Below are 20,785 nucleotides of genomic sequence, written 5' to 3' on the forward strand. Positions count from 1 at the left end.
ACTCACCTTTCCTGGCCCCATCCCCGCCTCTTCGACCTGTTTGTTTCTTCTCCACCTATCCTCTCCTCCATCCCTCTTCTATCCGCCTCCCACTCTCTCCCTATTTATTTCAAAACCCCCTTCCCCTCCCCCTTTTCTGATGAAGGGTCTAGGCCCGAAACGTCAGCCTCTCTGCTCCTATGATGCTGCTTGGCCTGCTGTGTTCATCCAGCCTTGCACCTTGTTGTCAACAATATGATGTACATTGTTGCCTTCTTTTCCACCATCTATATATAGCTCTTAAAAACACTTCATTGAAGAGAACAACTCCACTACATCAAATTAAATGTGTGTGTACTGGTTAAAAATTAAACAAACATTTTGCACATCAATGAAAATTCAATTCTACATTTTGGGTTTATAAAGATAATCAGTCCACATGCACATGAAGGGTAGTATGACTATAATCTCCATAACGAAACTACAAAAGTCTCTATTCAACTGATAAAACATTGTTAACCCAAAATACATAATACCAGGAAGTAAAATAAATTGAGATGATCAATTGGTAATCTCATCTGCAAATTCTCTGGACAAAGCTAATGTTACTGGTGAAAGAAAAATATTGTTAATTTAGATTCATTGAGAATTAGATGACAATCAGGAAAGAATAATATTAAGAAAAATATTTAAGGTATAAAATATTCTGAAATTGAGAAAGCTTTCTGCATTCAAAACTTTTATTTGAGAAGAGAGGCCTCACCATTGCCTTTCACTCTTCCTTCAGACAGAGCACCTGGGTCACCTTACCTTTACATTGAGGTATGATCCATCTTGGCCTTCTCCAGTGGTCCCCAGCATCACAGATATGAGTCCAGCCATTTCAATTCATTCCACATGATATCATGAAATGGTTGGAGGCACCGGATACTGCAAAGGTTATGGGCCCTACGAGCAATAGTACTGAAGACTTGCCATTTCTCCAGAACTTGCCATTCCCCCAACCGTGATGCTCCAGTATAGTTACAACACTGGCATCTATCTAACAATGTTGAAATTTGCCCAGGTAGGTACACAAAAAGCATGACAAATCCAAACTGGCCAATTAGTGCCCCATGAGTCTACTCTCTCTCAGTAAAGCTGTGGGAAAGTGTCATCAACAGTGTTATTAATCAGCATCTCCTCAACAATAACCTTCACACCAGTTTGGGTTCCGTCAGGACCGCTCAGCTCCTGATCTTATTACAGTCTTGGTTCAAACATGGATAAAAGAGCTGAATTCCTGAGGTGAGAGTGACAGCCTTTGACATCTAGCCACATTTGACCAAATGTGGCATCAAGAAGCCCGATTAAAAATGGAAACAATGCATACCAGGAGGCAAACTCTCCACTGCTTGGAGTCACACCTAGCAATAGAAAGATGGTCATGGTTCTTGGAGGTCAGTCATCCCAGCTCCAGGACATTTCTGAGGAGTTCCTCAGGGTAGTGTCCTTGGCCCAACCATTTTCAGCTGTTTCATTAATTACCTTCTCTCCATCATAGAGCAGAAGTGGGAATGTTTACTCATGATCACAATGCTTAACGCCATTCACAACTCCGCAGATAAAGAACAGTTCACGTCAAATGCAACAAGATCTGGACAAGATCTAGGCATGGGTTGATAAGTGGCAAGTAAAATTCACACCACACAAATGTAGAGCAATGACCATCTCCAATAAGAGACAACCTAACCACCACCCCTTGATATTCAGTGCTGTTACCATCACTGAATCCTCAACTATCAACATCCTTGGGGTCTACCATTGACCAGAAATTCAGCTGCACATAAACACAATGGTTACAAGAGGAGATCAAATGCTAAGAGTACTGGGATGAGTAACTCATCTCCTGACTCACAAAGCCTGTCCATGATCTACAAGACACAACTTAGGACTGTGTTGGAATACTCCCCCATTTGCCTGGACCAGCAACACTCAAAAAGCTTGACACCATCCAGGGCAAAGCAGCTCGCTTCACTGGTGCCATAGCCACAAGCATCCACTCCCTCCACCACAGCTGATCAATAGCAGCAGTGTGTACTATCTACAAGATGCATTGCAGAAATTCAAAGATCCTTAGATAGTGCCTTCCAAACCCGCCACCAGTTCCACCTAGAAGGTCAAAGGTAGCAGATACATGGGAACGCCACCATCTGCAAGCCATACACTGGCTTCATTATTGATCCCTGGTCCATAAAATACTCCGGATTCTTCACCAATTGATAACTGCTCCAAATTCCAGTGCCAGAGAGAGCGAGAGCCAGAGTGAGTGCGAGAGCGAAAGTGAGCACGAGGGAAGGGAAAGAAGAGAGAGAGAGAGACTTTATGGGCAGGGCAAAGTTAGGGCAGTCAGCAAGAAAGACCATGTTGCTCCGTAGTGAAAACCAAGAAGGATGCAGGAGGGAAGGGGTCTCTGGTCGAAGAGGTGTATCCCATAGTAATTCCAGAAATCTGCAAAATTCATCTTGCCATAGTTAATGGGGAAAGGTATTGCTAGATTGGCCTTCCTACTATTATTCACATCAGGGCTCCTCCAAAAACCAAGAGAAATGCATGTTGATAGTTATTCAACATTACACCTAAGCAAATCAGGGAGAAAGTAGCCAGTTAGAAGTTGGAAGTGACGTCAGACAGGTTTTTGTGAAAACACATTCAGGTGAGAGTGGGATGGAAGATATAACCATGGCATGTTTTCGGGTGTACTAAAAGAATTTTTTTTCTGCAGTTTAATGTTACTTGCTAAATTTTGTTGAGTCAATGTTGTTGTTGCAGTAAGAGAGTTAAACTCAAAATCTTATAGTGCAATTCCCTCAAGTTGGACAGAAAAAGAGGGAGCAACTCTCTAAGAGACAAAGGACTGCAATCAGGGTGGTCAGCAAAGAAGAGCATGCTGCTGGGAAATTGGGAACTGGGAATTCAAATATTTTTTCAAAGGGGCGGCATGGTGGCTCAGTGGTTAGCACTGCTGCCTCACAGTGCCAGGGACCTGGGTTCAATTCCACCCTCGGGCGACTGTCTGTCCGGAGTTTGCATGTTCTCCCCGTGTCTGTGTGGGTTTCCTCCGGGTGCTCTGGTTTCCTCCCACAGTCCAAAGATGTGCAGACTAGGTGGATTGGCCATGCTAAATTGCTCGTAGTGTTCAGGGATTATGTAGATCAGGTGGGTTATATGGGGACAGGTCTGGGTGGGATGCTCTGAGGGTCAGTGTGGACTTGTTGGGCTGAAGGGCCTGTTTCCACACTGTAGGGATTCTATATCAATGATCATCTAATGCTAAAGGGATCACATTAGTGTGCACAGTTAAGGCAGATCTTTATAGTGAATTGTAATGCCTCCATTATTGATCACTGGTCAATAAAATACTCCTGATAGTTCACCAATTGATGACTTCCATTTTCCAGTACCATCATACCATTTTGATCAGCATGAAGTCACCCATTCAGAATATGTATGTGTCCTTAAGGCACTCAGTGCTTCTGTCAAAAAGTTACCCAACATGCAGTAATGCTCGAGTTTTGAGGAAGGATCACTCAACCCAAAATGTTAACTCTGCTTTCTCTCCACAGATGATGCCAGACCTGCTGAACTTTTCCAGCGATTTCTGTTTTTGTTTTTGTTTCTGATTTACTGCATCCGCAGTTCTTTTGGTTTTTATGGAGAAATGCTGTTTCCTCAGCTGAGAGAAGACAATTGCTAGAGATGTCATAAAATGTCATGCAACCCTGAGTTAATCTTCAGGTTCTGAAGGCACTCTTTCCTACTTAAAGTACAACTGTATCATCATCTATCATGGGTTTGCTCTGTTCGTGGGGCAGGACACACCCAAGGGTGTCATGGAGGAGTCTGGAAAATTAGCTGATTGCTATGATCTTTCAGAATGACTATGTTGTTCTGTTGTTTGACTCATCTGTAGGACAGCTCTTAACCGTGGTCCAAGTCTTCACATGTTAGTGAGGAAGATTTTGCAGAGTTAGCTGTGTTTGCTTTTTAACATGCCATGTCCAAATTTGATGGCTAGCTCAATGTCAGATGGTTTATTCAGTATATTCTCATCATACCTTTTTAGATGGGGTTTTCCCTGTCTTGTGACTCTTGAACCAAGAAACTTTTCTCAATTGGAAAAGACCTACCTCTTTTCCTGAGGTGAAGTGAAATTTCTTCATTTAAGGCATGGCAAATCTTTGGCATTCCCTACCCTATAGGGCTGAGAATTCATTGACTGCAAGAATGGTAGAGGCAGAATCCCTCATTGAGTTTCTGTAACCTAAAGCTTATGAACCATGAGCCGGAAATTGGAACTATGCAGGAATGAACTCATTTTCAGCCAGCACAGACATGATGGGCTGAATGGTCTCCTCCAAGCTTTTAATTTTTATCATTCTACAATTACTTGCCCTTGTTTCTTTAGTTTCAACATACTCAATACAGTAAAAGTATTTTGCCGACTGAATGACAAAAGACACCGCATTAATGCAAACTGTTTTTTTACCCTTTCTGCAAGGAAGTCCACGTTATTGCTTCAAAGTACACCAGTCAAATTGAGGACATAAACTAGTGAAAGGTATGCTTGGAATCAACGTTCAGTATAATCTGTCAGATAAGGTAATTAAACCAAAATACTGGGATTTTTCAACATGCAACTATCCTAAGATGGGAGAGTTGAAAGAGTAAAAAGCTAACCAGCCTTTCTGTGCCCCTAACTTTTCTAATGTTCTTCATTGTGATCACCAAGATTAGAGAAATACTAATTTCAGGTCTGGTCATGCCATCCCTGTCTCTTTCTATCAAAATGAAGCAGACTACTTCAGTGACGGTCCACTCAGCAACTTTGTTGAAAGCCAACAAAACCTCTATAATGAACAAAGCCAAATTTAATGTTTGTTGATACAAAGATACAAATAGGCTTGTGATCAATTATTTTGCAACTTTATTTTTGATTTTAAAAAAATACTTAATTTATAATCCAATTGCCATCATCACTTCACATAACATAATCCTTTTTATTGTAAGAGATGTTTGACATGTACCTCTTTGACTTCTTTGAACACACGTACAAATTCTTCATTAATGGACAGGCTACGCCGTTCTATGTCTCCTCGTAGATTTCTCCTGGTGCGTAAACTATTCTCGGTGAAGAACACAGATAAGGCTTTAAGAGCCTCCAACATATCCTGTGAATTGAGAAAAATACATATTTCAATTTATTAGAAAACTTACTGTATTAAGAACTATTAAGTTATAGTTTAAAAGCTAACTACCTGTCTTTGCTGACCTTGCTATGGGGAGCCATATTGAAACTGTTGTAAAACAGCATGATTATGCTACTATGGTTTTGGACTTGCAGCACAAGTTATTAGCAAAATGAATAACAAACAAATGCACAGCAGCATCCATTCATAAGGTGAAAAATCTGGAACAATTCCATTAAGTTTTATATTCCTTTGCAGTACACTTTCATTATTTTTAAAATTAAATTGATGTTTCTCATCAATACTACATATTAAATAAATAAACCTGTTGCTAAAAAAGCTATCAATAGCACAGATTTTAGCTAAATAGCAAGTATAACACAAGGGCTTGATAAGAAAGTCATTTCCAAGAATTTGGGGCACGTCTGTAAGAAACTTGTCAAAGCAAGACCTATGATAAGTGAGATCAACAAAATCCTTAGAGAAACGTGAATCACCGGCAAATCATTATTTACTGAAGAATTCCTCCAAAAAACTATAGCCTCTATGAATCACTGTGACAAATTAAAGTAGCACAGAGAATTAATGTATTTTGTTGAAAAGTAGGTAATACGGATTTCAAGGCTTTATTGATTGCAGGGTTAATGAGTGTTGTTTTTGCTGTAGCAGTGATAAATCTAGTTAAATGCCTAGCTGCTTCAAAAACAATTCAACAACCCAAGGTCTCAATGCACCATGTACCTACGGCACACAAGTCAAGGCAGTTCTAGGGTAAGCCTTTGACTATCTCCTGTTAGCGGAGGTCAGACAGATGTTTATAGGTAAATTACATACGCCTTTGTTTTGAGTTGACACTGTGAATTCTTCACCATACTAAGTGACCCTGACTGGCATCAGGTATGTTTGAATAAGACCTAGTTCAGATATGCTAGCCCCAATATGAATAACCTGTTGACACTTGTCAAAGCTTCACACTCGGATTGTTAAAAGTATGTCTCAGAGAGACAGACAGGAGTTGTCAAAAACACATAAATTACTCTTTCAGTCCATTTCACAGTTGAATACAAGTGATTTGTATTATTTATTGTTATAGATGCTAACAATAAAAGTCCCCACTTTATTGATTATGTTTACAGCATATACAATGGCCATTTTGAAATTAAAAACACCTACAAAACAATGAAAGCTGCTGCCAGCTCTTAAAGTATCTGCAAAGTACAGGTTTCACTATAAGGTACAACTGAAGCTTAAGATAACTACAACATATCTCACTAGGGAGGGAAAAGGAAAATCATAATCATGATTCCAGGAAAGTGAACTGCAGAACAGGATTAACTTTGGCTTTAATGTCCTCCCAAGTCAAAATGTCAATGTTCCCTGTACAGAATTACCAGAGATGAATCACCAACGTGACAAGGTATCAAAAGTTTGTCATTGTCTTTGGAACCATGCAACAGGAGTAAATACTAGTGGCAAGTGAGACAAAATAAATAGCAATTGTGCCAAATCTGCTGAAAATGCTCTCTATTCACCATGAGAGGCCAGTTCAAAGTGAATGAAGAGGACTGAGATGGACTAGAAGTATAACATTGAAACTTTTAGAATGGGAGAACGCCTGCCTTTAGGATTGCAAAGAGTTAACACCCAGAAGAATACTGAAATCAGCCTGCTCACAAAAGCTGCTCAATTCTCAAGCTCCACCATGCAATGAGATGAACAGATAAATTTAAGCAGTACCAAGAACAAATAAATGCACATTGACACAATACAGCTTCAAAAAGTCAGCTCCTATTTCTGCTTCAGTATATTTTCAGAATATGTTAAAAAAAGATTTTAAAATGTGCTGCAGTAACACTAAGTCAAAAGGACTGAACTGACTTACAGGATTCAATATTTTTTCCAGTAGGGGAAGCAGAGATTCTCTTTTTTTATTGGTACACATGAATGACAAACCTGACTCTTAATATCTGTATAACTGTCAACAGAAATCAAAAGGAACTCAAAACCATTACCACACAATTATGAAGAATCTACTGCTGGCAGAAGTTTATTTCTTCTGGTTTTCTTTTATTATACATTCCACAACAGCAGCACACCGTGCAATACAGTTTGACATGCGACACAGGACTTCTGATATGTGTCTCAAGAGTTCATTCTTCTAGACGGGAAGGGTCATTAGTCACAGCAAACATTATGGATAAACTGTCTGACATAGTCCTATCAGAATAAAAAAATCCTAACTTATTTTTAATAGGACTAAACCTAATTGCAGTGTTCCCAATGCTGCTTAGCTGGAATCACTCACTCAGCCAGTTTGGATCTTCCTTATCGGTACGGTAACGTGCTGTTAACATGCAGAACCATACACTTATCTACAAAGTAGAAGAGAACTCTCACAATTTTACTAATGCCTCATACCTGGAATTTTTAGAAGCAACCGTTTAAATTGGAGTTAAGAGCCAGTAAGGGAGCACAAACCACAGCTTGAGAATATCAGAAACTCAAAACATTCACAATAAGTAGTTTCAAAAACACAAATATTAAGCTAAGATGTTTCAGCACAATCAGTGGGCTTGCAATATTAGCCAGAATATGCTCAATGCTGCACCGTTACAATTTTCACTGGTGTCATTATCTTACAGGCTACTAACATTTGAATAATATAACAGATTGGAATACTTTGGGACAACAGGATGTCCGAGAACATAATACATATTGCTCTCATGGCGGTCCCTTCCATCTGGCTTCTTCCTCAAGATTATTGCTTTCCACCTACCTTGTTCTTTCCACTATTCCTTTCCATCTGGTTCTCTACCCTGCACACCAAGTATCCCCTCACTTGCAGCTACAGGCTGTTTCCTCAACGTCATCCTGTTTCCCAATCAACCAAACTGCTGAAAGATCTACTTTATTTTCCACCAGTAAAAGGAATGAAAGCATTTATGTTACTATGAAAATCATCAACTGCCATCATCAGTTTAGAACAGGAATAAATGTATTATCTAGGACAGCAGTGCATTTTTAATATCAAAATATTCCCTTCAGCTTTCCCTTAACAGAATATATTTATTTAAAATTCTAAACATATGCCATGTAATATGTTTTAGATGGAGATAAAACATACCACATTATGTCTTAAAATGCGTCAAATTTGATTTCATTACACACTTTCTCAAGCATTAAGTGACACCTGAACATTCACAAGAAAGGTTAAATTTGAGGAGCTAACAGGTTTGTGTTGTGAATAACTGTTGTATAAAAATATTTGCCTAAATTATTTGCATAGGTAGATGTTAAAAAAATGCTTTCAAAAGTGGCAGATCGCTTTTCAATTCCTCATAGTACTTTGCACAGTATGAAGCAAGAAAATACTTTGTCTGTAATCTGGCCCATCCAGAATCAATACTATTTCTAGTGTATTTTTTAAAGCAAACAAATATAATTCTTATCTCTCTAGAGGCTCAGCAAAGAACAAATATCCACAAGCTTCAATGCACTCTTCTGTTTTCCTTTTATGGACCAGTCTTACCCAGGCTTTCTGACTGCCCATGACACTCTTAAAAAGCAGCTACAATGTGTGATCAATTAATGTGGCATATTCTCAATGAACTTAAAATTGGAACAGGAGAAAGTGAGGGTCACTATCTTCTGTCATTTCATTCCAAAAGAGGCATCAGCAATCCGTAATTTCTAAATTAAGAATTATTGTACTTTAATAAGGGAGTCATTTACAGAGTGGCATTACCACAAGACTATTAATCCAGAACCTCAGGTAAAGTTTTGAGGACCCAGGTTCAAATCCCGCCATGGCAGATGGTGGAATTTGAATTCAATAAAAAAAATCTGGGATTAAGTGTTTAATGATGACCATGAAATCTATGTGGTTTACTAATGTCCTTTAGGAAAGGAAACCTGTTAGCCCTACCCTATCTGGTCTATACGTGACTCAAGACCCATAGCAGTGTGGTAGGCTGTCAACTGGCAATTAGCGATGAGCAATAAAAACTGGCCTGGCCAACGACATCCACATCCTGTGAATGAATAAATTTTTAAAAAATTCTTTAGTGGCTCTCACTTGCCAATTTTGTTTCTTTATTTATACGAGAGAAGCAAAACCCGTTCTTTGGAAGGAAGAATCTTCATTGGGCTCTTGTGGGAAAGCAATAGCATCCCTACTGCTGAGGCAGGAAGCCTGGATTCAAAGTCCCACCTGCTCCAGAGGTGTGTAATAACATCTCTTAACAGGTTGATTGGAAAAATCTAAACTAAAGTCCATATTTCATTATTAAGCTGCGTGGTTTGAGTACTCAATCCACAGACCTGTATCACTCCTGGGTTCCAAAGTTCCATCAGTAGTCACACAATTACATAAGTTGTGATGTAATAAAATCAAACCAAAATCATATTATTTAATATGTTATTACGTATTATTATATCTAAGATTACAAACAGCTCTTGATCAATTGGGTCAATGGGCTGAGGAGTGGCAGATGGAGTTTAACCGTGCGAGGTATTGCATTTTGGTAAAACAAACAAAGGTAAGACTTATACAATTAAAAGTAGGGCCTTGGGTAGAGTTGTAGGACAGAGAGACCTGGGGGTTCAGGTACATAATTCTTTGAAGTTTGAATCACATATAGAAAAAGTTGGTTCAGAAGGCATTTAACATGCTTGCCTTCACTGATCAGACCTTTGGGTACAGGAATTTGGACATTATGTTGAGGTTGTACTGGATGTTGGTGAGGCCTCTTCTGAAGTACAGTGTTATAGGAAGGATATTATTAAGCTGGAGAGGGTTCAGAAGAGATTTACCAAGACGTTGCCAAGATGTTTGAGTTATGAGGAGAGGCTGGATAGGCTGAGACTTTTTTCACTGGCGCATAGGAGGTTGACAGGTAGCCTTATACAGGTTTAAAAAATAATGACATGTATAGATAAGGTGAATGGCAGGTGTCTATTCCGTAGGGTGGGGGATTTCAAGACAAGGGGGCATATTTTTAAGGTGAGAGGAGAAAGATTTAAAATTTTTTTTTTTTTTTTTACACAGGAGTTCGGTTCGTGTGTGAACAACACGGTGGCTCAGTGGTTAACACTGCTGCCTCACAGTGCCAGGAACTTGGGTTTGATTTCACCCTCAGGCAACTGTCTGTGTGGAGTTTACATGTTCTCCGCGTGTTTGCGTGGGTTTCTGCTGACTGCTCCAGTTTTGTCCCACAGTCCAAAGATGTGCAGGCTAAGTGAGTTGGCCATGCTAAACTGCCGAGTGTTCAAAGATGTGTAGGTTAGGTATGCTAGCCGTGGGAAATGCAGGGTTACAGGGAAAGGGTAAGGTGATGGGTCTGGGTAGGATGCTTTTCGGAGGGTTGGTGTGGACTTGTTGGGTCGAAGGGCGTGTTTCCACACTGTAGGGATTCTATAATTCTATGAACTTCCAGCGGAAGTGATGGATGTGGGTACAGTTACAACATTTAAGAGACATCTAGATAAATACGTGAATAAGAAATGATTGGAGGGATATGGGCTAAGCACAGGCAGGTGGGACTATTTAGTTTGGGATTATAGTCGGCATGGCCTGGCTGGACCAAAAGGTCTGTTTCTGTTCTACGTGACTATGACTCGATAAGCTACCTGCAAAGTAGTAGCAATATTGTCATTCAATAGAAGTTTGCAAAATTTTCTTCCACAAAGATCACTGTTTCTGCCTGTGCACAAAATTCCCAGGATCATAGGAACCCTCAGGTCACTCAGCCCCTTGAGCCTGCTCCACGATTCATTATGATTGGATACAGATCAGATACAAACTCCAATCCACTCCCCTCCCAGGTTGGATCAATTTCCCTCAACAGCCTTGGACAGCAAAATCCTATTGACCACAGATTTTTATTACTATTGAGCTAGCACTGATTGCTTTTTCAATGGTAGATTTCCACATTTCTAGCAGACAGTGCATAAAGATGTGTTGCCTAACTTCTCTCCAGAATCTACTAGGCTCAGTAAACGTGAACTATCATTTATAAAGCCATGCTGGCTCTCATAAATCTGTTCAAATTTCTCAAAGTACTCAGTAACTCAGCCGTCAATTATGGATTCCAATAGCTACTTATTAGGAGGTTGGTAAACATCTTTTTAATACCGTATATTGACTTAATATATCATAACTGTCAATACAGAAATGTTAGGAGTGATATTTATGTCAAAGTGTGTGACATTGCAAAGCTGTTTAAACATTGGGTAACTTGTATGGTCACTACATTTCACAAATATGCTTTTATAGTATCATTATGGAATATGAGGAAACCATTCAGCATATCCTGGTCATGAGAGCTCACTATGCACAAAATTTGGTCAGTCCCATTCTCTAGCTTTGTCTCCAAAGTCCTACAAGTTTATTTTGTCCATCCAATTTTATTTTGAAACTATTCGTAATCTCTGCTTCCACCATCTTCATAGGCAGCAAATTCCATGTCATGATCACTCACTGTGCAAAAAAAATCCCCTCCACTGAAATCTTATCTGAAAACTTACATTTGTGTCCCCTACTCCTCGTATAATCATGTGACAAGAACAGCTTTTCTCTGTTCACCTCATATGAATATATCATCTAGTCTGTCTCAACCTCCTTTGTTCCAAAAAGAATTCCACTTTCTCCATCCCAACTTTGTAGCCAAGATCTTTAATCAATATCAACCACATCAGTAAATCCTTTTTGCACTCTCTCAAGCACCCCGTATCCTCCTTAAAGTATGATGACTAGAACGGGATAAAGCTAAGGCCTAACCAGAGGTATATAAAGGTTCAGCATAATCTCCCTGCTTTTATACTCAGTACCTCTTCTTACGAAGCCCCAGATGCCATAATTATTCTCAATATGTACTGTCTCTTTCAAGGATTTCGGCACATGGTTTGTGTACAACTTCTGGTACTTTCGACTTTCAGATCAATCAGGATGAAGGAGGAGGAGGGAGGATGAAGACTAATCATAAGGCTGGACTGAACTATTGAACAAATTATCTTCATTAAAGTTGACAAAAAGAGAAAACAAAAACAAAAGCCGGTAGATTGCGCCAAACAACCTGACCCACTAGCTTCAAAGTAGGAAGAGTCCTGATCATACTTAATCAGCCTGTGTTTGCAAAGCTCAGAGCATAACATTTAACATTAGATATAATTCTGCAATTGAGCAACACATGTTGAACAATCCCAAGTGTGCTGAGAACTGCATTACAATAAAGTTACAATTATCATCTGGGCTCACAATATGGCACACTTACACTTGTTAGAAGCTACGTGTAGTCATTCACAAGGACCTGTCCTCTGCAGGACAAAAGGAATGTGTCCATGCATTACATGCTTTTCTTTCAAAGTCTAGGCTCAATAATTCCTTGTGCATGCGCCACACTCGACCAGAATCAATTTGCTGAGGAAACCAGCCATTTTTTGTGCAGCATGAATTGTTGCTCCCTTTCAAAATCGTGTCATCCTGATGAGCCCAAGATGAAAAGCTTTAACATCATTTCTCTTTAGACAGAAATATTTTATAGTTCTTGCAAGTCATTGTCATTTCTCCACAGCTTGGTTCTTCACTCTCCTTGCACTACCCAGAAGCCTGCAGCATTTATCCCCAGTAGTGAGACTACATCTTTGTTGCTTCTAAACTCTAACCAAATGGATTCTGATCCACCAAAGTCATCCTCTCTTTCTAGCACTACAATCTCTAATCAGTCATGCCATCCCACCTCCATTTTCCCTTCCCTACCTTTTCTGAACACTTTGTAGCCCTGTATATTAAGCTATTCAACCTCACCATTTTTAAGCCCCATTTCCATTATTGCCGCATCGTCATATGTCCACACGGCATTTGCGATTATAGCTGACCAACCTTCATCACCAATACCACAGAGAGAATCACCAAAATTTATAAACTTTCTACAGATACAACAGCAACATCATCTGCTTATACACTCATTATCTTTGGAATAGAAAAAGTAATTCCTGAGAGCCGAGTAAGAAGCAGAGCAGAAAAATTAACACCAACTGTTATGATTGACAGAGGAGGAATGCACGTCTGTCTCTCTCTCCAGTCCGATTGTTCCACCAATGCTTGTACTTTTGATATTTTATAGCTTGCCACTGCTGTACTATATGCTCCAGGCGTACGATACCCACTTTTTTCAAAATCACCTTTGGCAGGTCTGTCAGCAAATCAGTCAACTTTCTTATGATTTTCTAATAAAGAGAGGGTCTTCACTCATTGGAGTTTAGAAGAATGAGAGGTGACCTTATTGAAAAATACAAGATTCTTAGAAGGACTTGAAAGAATTGAAGCAGGGTGGTGGTTTCCCCTTGTCAGAGTCCAAGACCAAAAGCAGATAATCTAAGTAAGGGGTCGCCCATTTAAGACAAAGATGATGAAGCAAATTTTTCACTCTGCAGGTCCTGAATCTGTGGAATTCTTTGCCGCAGAATGCTGTAGAGGCTGGGTCATAAGTATATTCAAGGCTGAGATAGTTCAGATTTGTAATCAGTAACGGAATCAAAGGTTATGGGAATAAGAAAGGAAAGTGAAGTTGAGGATTATCAAATTAGCCATGATCTCATTGATTGGAGCAGAAGTAGGCCTTTTGGCCCATGAATCTGCTCTGCCAATCTCTTATGAGCTAATCACAATTTTTATAAATAGAGCTTCTGGTTATTCTAAAGTAGTCCTTCAAAGTTTCACTGTCGGACAGCACATCACAGCAAAGCACACAGTTTGCAATACTGGCTATTACTTGTTTATGTTATGGACCAAACCAGACCCCCTCAAAATGTATTAAGAAGATAGCCTAGACCCTAACTACTTTTTATTTTAAAGGCAAGTATAAGGCATTGTGTTCCAATGCAATTTGATTGGTCAAACTACTTGAAGTCAAGCAAAACAACTGTTACACTACAATTATAAAACAGCCAAAATAAAAATAAAAGAACTAGCTTAACTGTAACTCTATTGAAATACTTAAAATATTAGATATATTAACTATTACTAAGTAACTTACTATACAGTAATATCCTACATACATACCGTTGGCAAAGGCCAATTCAGCAAAACAGATTGTCTCACATATAATTCTAGCAGCAGGAACAGAACTCCAGCTTTTAGCTGTAACAGAGAGAGGAATAAGAGCTTCCACATCCAGCTTCAAGACTCTAGCAACCTAAATCAGAGAATCCCTACAGTGTGGAAACAGGCCATTCGAACCAACAAGTCCACATCGATTCTCCAAAGAACATTCCACCCAGACTCACCCCCCACCACACTATCGCTGTAACCCTGCATTTCCCATGGCTAATCCACCTAACCTAGGCATCCCTGGACACTACAGACAATTCAGCATAGCCAATCCACCTAACTTGCACATCTTTGGACTGTGGGAGGAAACCACGCAGACACAGGGAGAATGTGCAAACTCTGGAATTGAACCCGGGTCCTTGGCACTGTGAGGCAGCAGTGCTGACCACTGAACTACCATGGCGCCCCTGCATAAAGCTAAAACTAAAAATCCTGATTCTGTGGGAGCTTGACCCCACCCATCCAGGCTGTTTCTATTGTTCCAACTTTTAAAAAAAACCAAAGCCTCACAAGCTGTTTACTTTATTGGCTTTGAGCAGACTGCTCTCCCCTCTATCTTAAACTTTCTCCATAAAAACAAAATTAGGGCAAAACATACCTCTTAAAGCCATAGTATCATCACAGTTACTGGTTGCTGGAAATTAGGTACACATTTTATAGCCCAAATGGAATCACTCAGCACTGAAAAGTACTGTCTGGCATGGCAATAGCCTATATATCTTTAGCTTTGGGTATTAAAGGAACCTGCCAATGTCTCTTTAAAAATTCTATTTTGATAAGAAATCTGGCACTGACAACAATATAGCCTTTTAAGTGAGAATTTGGGTTGGAGCCTGCCTTTATTCCTACACTGACCTTTCCATATTCTACACAGAATCCATTTGAACCTTCAGGTTTCATCATTAACATATTGGGGACCTCCAGCTAGTTTGACTGAGTTCAATTAGGTGGTTTTCCAACATGCATTGGATTTCTGCTTTCACCTAAACCCGTTTTCTGGACTGGAGTGTCAAGGATAGAGATAGTAGGAACTGCAGATGCTGGAGAATCCGAGACAACAAGGTGCAGAGCTGGATGAACACAGCAGGCCAAGCAGCATCAGAGGAGCAGAAAGGCTGATGTTTCGGGCCTAGACCCTTCATCAGAAACGGGGGAGGGGAAGGGGGTTCTGAAATAAATAGGGAGAGAGGGGGAGGCGGATAGAAGATGGATAGAGGAGAAGATAGGTGGAGAGGAAACAGACAGGTCAAAGAGGCGGGGATGGAGCCAGTAAAGGTGAGTGTAGGTGGGGAGGTAGGGAGGAGATAGGTCAGTCCAGGGAGGACGGACAGGTCAAGGGGGCGGGATGAGGTTAGTAGGTAGGAGATGGGGGTGCTGCTTGAGGTGGGAGGAGGGGATAGGTGGGAGGAAGAACAGGTTAGGGAGGCGGGGACGAGCTGGACTGGTTTTGGGATGCGGTAGGGGGAGGGGAGATTTTGAAGCTTGTGAAATCCACATTGATACCATTGGGCTGCAGGGTTCCCAAACGGAATATGAGTTGCTGTTCCTGCAACCTTCGGGTGGCATTGTTGTGGCACTGCAGGAGGCCCAGGATGGACATGTCGTCTGAGGAATGGGAGGGGGAGTTGAAATGGTTCGCGACTGGGAGGTGCAGTTGTTTATTGCGAACCGAGCGTAGGTGTTCTGCAAAGCGGTCCCCAAGCCTCCGCTTGGTTTCCCCGATGTAGAGGAGGCCACAGCGGGTACAGTATACCACATTAGCAGATGTGCAGGTGAACATCTGCTTGATATGGAAAGTCTTCTTGGGGCCTGGGATGGGGGTGAGGGAGGAGGTGTGGGGGCAGGTGTAGCACTTCCTGCAGTTGCAGGGAAAAGTGCTGGGTGTGGTGGGGCTGGAGGGGAGTGTGGAGCGGACAAGGGAGTCCCGGAGAGAGTGGTCCCTTCGGAAAGCAGATAAGGGTGGGGAGGGAAAAATGTCTTTGGTGGTGGGGTCAGACTGCAGATGGCGGAAGTGTCGGAGGATGATGCGTTGGATCTGGAGGTTGGTGGGGTGGTACATGAGGACGAGGGGGATTCTTTTTTGGCTGTTATTGCGGGGACGGGGTGTAAGGGATGAGTTGCGGGAAATGCAGGAGACACGGTCGAGGGCGTTCTCGACCACTGAGGTGGGGGGGGAAGTTGCGGTCCTTGAAAAACGAGAACATCTGAGATGTACGGGAGTGGAATGCCTCATCCTGGGAGCAGATGCAGCGGAGGCGAAGGAATTGGGAATAGGGGATGGCATTTTTGCAGGAAGGTGGGTGGGAGGAGGTGTATTCTAGGTAGCTGTGGGAGTCGGTGGGCTTGAAATGGATAGCGGTTTCTAGATGGTTGCCCGAGATGGAGACAGAGAGGTCGAGGAAGGTGAGAGAGGTATTAGAGATGGTCCGGGTGAACTTAAGGTTAACAGTGTCAAGGATGCTGTTTTACAGGAGAAAATTCCCCCACATCCACATCATGTATGGCTATGGTTAAACATCCTGATTGGTCCCTACAGATTCACTTCAGTTCTGAGTGAAGCCTTGTTATGGCTCCTCATTGATATGCAACCAAGTATGATGTGTATCCTCCCTAACAGTTCAGAGTTTTCTAACCAAACAGTAGGAGGTTCCAATTTGGGAATTGTCTAGGCCTCCCTCTACCTCATTCACCCTACCCCTTTGATCCGCCAATGTCCTTACTGTCTGAGTTACCTGCACATGGTTATCCTCATCTCAGGATGGAAACTACTTCATATTGATGAGACAGAGTCAATTGCTTTTCCAGCAATCTGGGGTATCAGTCCAATAATTCACTTTCCCAAAGCTTTTGACTATGCTATATGGACTACTTAGCAATGGTTTCAGCAGTTCAATTTGTAAAGGCAGTTGTATAACACATCATCCCCAAATGAAATGTTCAGGTCTTGGCATATTTGTCAGCCCAATTCTTCATAATGGTTTGTAAATCTTTAAGATTTTACTAAACCTCTTTGCATGCTCCTGTGAGCCACATGCAGAACACACATAATTTAACATGGAAGATCCATCCTTCCGTTCTGAAAACTTCAGTTTGATTAGTTTTGGAGGTTCACTTACCTCATACCCATAAACTAACCGAAAAGATCAGAAATTGGTGGAGTAATTCAGTGAATCCAGGGTGGCAAACAAAACAAAATGTAGTCTTTGCAAGTCCTGGCCACTAAAAAGCATCAACGTATATATGCTTGGGTCTTCCACATCCATATGTGTTCCACCTCAACAATTTCATGGACAGTTCTTAATATTTTCTGACAATATTTAGGCAGCACCACAATCTGACAAATCACATTCCACTCTTCATCTACAGGTTTGTAAGAGGTCTCCACTTTCTCATCAGAATCATATTTTTAAAACAGTAGCATACTGGAATTCCCTCAGCTTTAGTTTCAGTTTGAGCCATTGCGTTACTTTACCTAGGTTTGAATCAGCTTGCTGAGCCTCAAAGACGACTTAATGAACATATCCTTTAGATTATCCAAATCCCGATGAACGCTTCAGATCGCCAAATATTTGTCTGCAGTGCAAAAAATGACTTCCTAGGACGAAATTTATTTCGTCTTTACTTGAGTCCCTACACATGAAGGAAATATTCCTGGAACCTTTTTCACTACTGCTGTCTCCTCAATTCCACTTGGCCTTTCCAAGTTTATTGGAGAAGCTACTACTTTAATTTTAGCCAAACTATTCCTGAGGAGAAGATTAACTAAAACTATAGGTAACTTGTGGACAATCCATATAATTTTTGCTCCAGACATTAGGTCACACTTCAGCTGCACCCAAATCAAAAGGTATGTACTGAGGTTGCTGACTTGCTCACTGAGCTGATTTGTTTTCATTCAGACGTTTTGTTACTATGCCAGGTAACATCATCAGTGAGGCCTCCGATGAAGTGATGCTGTTCTACTTCGCTTGGAATTTATACTGTCTAGTCTGTTATGGTGAGTACTGACAACAACATGAGGACATTGTATGCCCTAAAACACTGGCCACACTGCCCTACATCAGGAACATATCAAAACTGACAACGAGACTCTTACGGCCACTAAGAATCACAGTAGCACACAAGCCCGCAGCCACTCTATGACAAACACACAAGGATTAAAAACCCCATTCCCACAACATGCAGAACCAACAAAGTCTACAAAATACCATGCAACGACTGCCACAAACATTACATCGGACAGACAGGAAGGAAACTAGCTAACAGAAAACACGAACATCAGCTAGCAGCAAAACGAGACGACAAACTTTATATCAGTAAACTCGGACAATGAAGGCCATCAGTTTAACTGGGCCAACGTAACTATAGTAGCCCAAGTCAAACATAGACATGCATGGGAATTCCTAGAGGTATGGTTCTCAACCCATAATGCAATTAACAAACATACAGAATTGGACCCCATATACAAACCCATACAGAACAAAACCAGAAATGACATTACTCATCATAATGGACCGGACAGTATAAATTCCAAGCGGAGTAGAACAACATCGCTTCATCGGAGGCCTCACTGATGACGTTACCTAGCATGGTGACATAACGTCTGAACAAAAACAAACCAGCTGAGCGAGCAAGTCGGCAACTTCACCCACAACCCGAGCTACAAATCTTCGCTAAAACCTTAAAGGTATGTACTCCCCACCAATGCTGTTCACTAAAGTCCTGGCATTCAACGTGCTCATTTGTGGAAGAGTTACACCTATCTCCAACAAGAGAGGATATGCAGCCCCTGTATCCCTAAGTGCAACCTGCCTTATTTGAGACTTAAGGAATTACTGTTGCATTTGACAAGAATTGTACGTAGCTCTCAGCTACTTTGTTCACCTTTCCCACACTCAATGGTATTTGTACATGGTCTCACAGTCACAGACAGTGCTGAAACTTGGTTTGTGGTACTCTTGGTTAGGATTCTTTTCTCTGTACTTATTTTATGTACCCGGATGGATTCCATTAGTTTACTCTGCAATTTCCACCAATTTGCTCAAAGGTGTACCATCTTGTGGCAATGGAAACACTTAGGCTTTCAAACATCAGTTCCTCCCTCAGCACCTATCTTTATGGCCTGAGAACCAGTATGCTCCCAACTGTCCTTTGTCTCTGGCTACTTGACTTCCTTTCACTTTCCAACTGTTTATTCTTCTCAGATTTGTGGGGGTAATGGAAAAAGGCTTTGGATTTGAGGACAAGCTCGTAATCATCAGCCATCATTCTATGGAATGATCCTGGACTAGTAAGTAGTTTTGAGGTCTTATCGCACTTGATGTGGTACATTGTTAAATAGCTGAACCAAATGTACACCAAATAGGTACAAGTCTGCACTAACTTGAGGAAGTGACAATGCAATGCATATCAGAAGTAGGACCATAGTAATCCATGGGACACTTGCCCAATGAAGTTGCTTCTGACTTACAAAGAGAAATGTTTTATGTCAAGATGTAAATATCGCTCACAGCAGGTGAGAATGAACTAATTTAAACAGTCTTACAAAACAAAAACATTCTGAGGAAGGGTCACTGGACCCGAAACATTAACACCTTCACAGATGCTGCCAGACCTGCTGAGCTTTTCCAGCAATTTTGTTTTTGCTGTTGTAAGTTACACTTTGGTAATCCATTCAAACAGATGGAGCTGCACTGCTTCGATCACATTGACATATCCAAAGCAGATTACATTTTTAAACTGCAAGAGATAGACTGTCACTCCTAATCAGGGGCTCTCTGAATCGAACATTTTTTTAATAAAAACAGCTATGTATCCCAGAGGCTCTGTAGCATCCAACGCAGCTTCTAACATTCGCTGAACGTTTGAGAATAAAAATCCAGGAAACTTACTTTCTCTCTAACATAGTTCTCAGCGAACAGATTATGAACCTGACTATTGAGTAAAGTGAAGCTGGCCATAAGTCAGTACATTGCCAGTAGGCTCAGTGACAGCCCCCACCTTGTCACTGTCCAGCCGGGTCTCCAATATTTTATTCAGCTTCCTGGCCAGTGGGTTATTGTTGGTGGCCTCCCTGCCGCTACTGCTACTGCTGCTGCCGCCTCCGCCGACCCCTGAGTCCAGGACAGGGATAAGGATAGGACCCGGCGCCTCCACTCTGCACTCAGCCATCTCCCAGGAAACCGGCCTCTCAATCCAGCTGGGCCAACTCACCGGAAACCAGGCGAGTAAAGCATCCCTACGGCAACCTGATACTGCACAATGGTTCCTAGGGCCCATCCGGGGGGAACGCATTGAGTAGGACACAGACACATGTTACAGAGGCACAGAGAGAGAGAGGCGAGGCGCATGAGGGTAATTGTCCACCCCTGTGCCTGAACTAGAGGATCAGCAGTTATTATGGTGGTTTAAGGGTGGGCAATGGTCACAGTCATTGCCAGGCAGCACTCTGCTGTCTCTGGGGATTCGG

The 20,785-nt window shown here is 41.3% G+C and overlaps 2 protein-coding genes across 3 annotated transcripts in view; both read right to left on the reverse strand.

Annotated features, from left to right (window-relative positions):
* LOC109935927 (conserved oligomeric Golgi complex subunit 6) overlaps nucleotides 1-20,785 on the reverse strand; it is a 149,820-nt gene that overhangs the window by 107,117 nt on the left and 21,918 nt on the right. The gene's annotated exons all lie outside the window — the stretch shown is intronic.
* LOC125483341 (conserved oligomeric Golgi complex subunit 6-like) lies at nucleotides 4,939-20,531 on the reverse strand. The gene is made up of 2 exons (XM_048598244.1): nucleotides 20,317-20,531; nucleotides 4,939-5,189 (listed from the first exon to the last, which is right to left on the reverse strand). The coding sequence occupies exons 1-2, from the start codon at nucleotides 20,485-20,487 to the stop codon at nucleotides 5,019-5,021; spliced, it is 342 nt and encodes a 113-aa protein (XP_048454201.1). The 5' UTR covers nucleotides 20,488-20,531; the 3' UTR covers nucleotides 4,939-5,018.

Source organism: Rhincodon typus, chromosome 6 (genome assembly GCF_021869965.1).
Source record: "Rhincodon typus isolate 14 chromosome 6, sRhiTyp1.1, whole genome shotgun sequence".
Lineage (NCBI taxonomy): Eukaryota > Metazoa > Chordata > Chondrichthyes > Orectolobiformes > Rhincodontidae > Rhincodon > Rhincodon typus.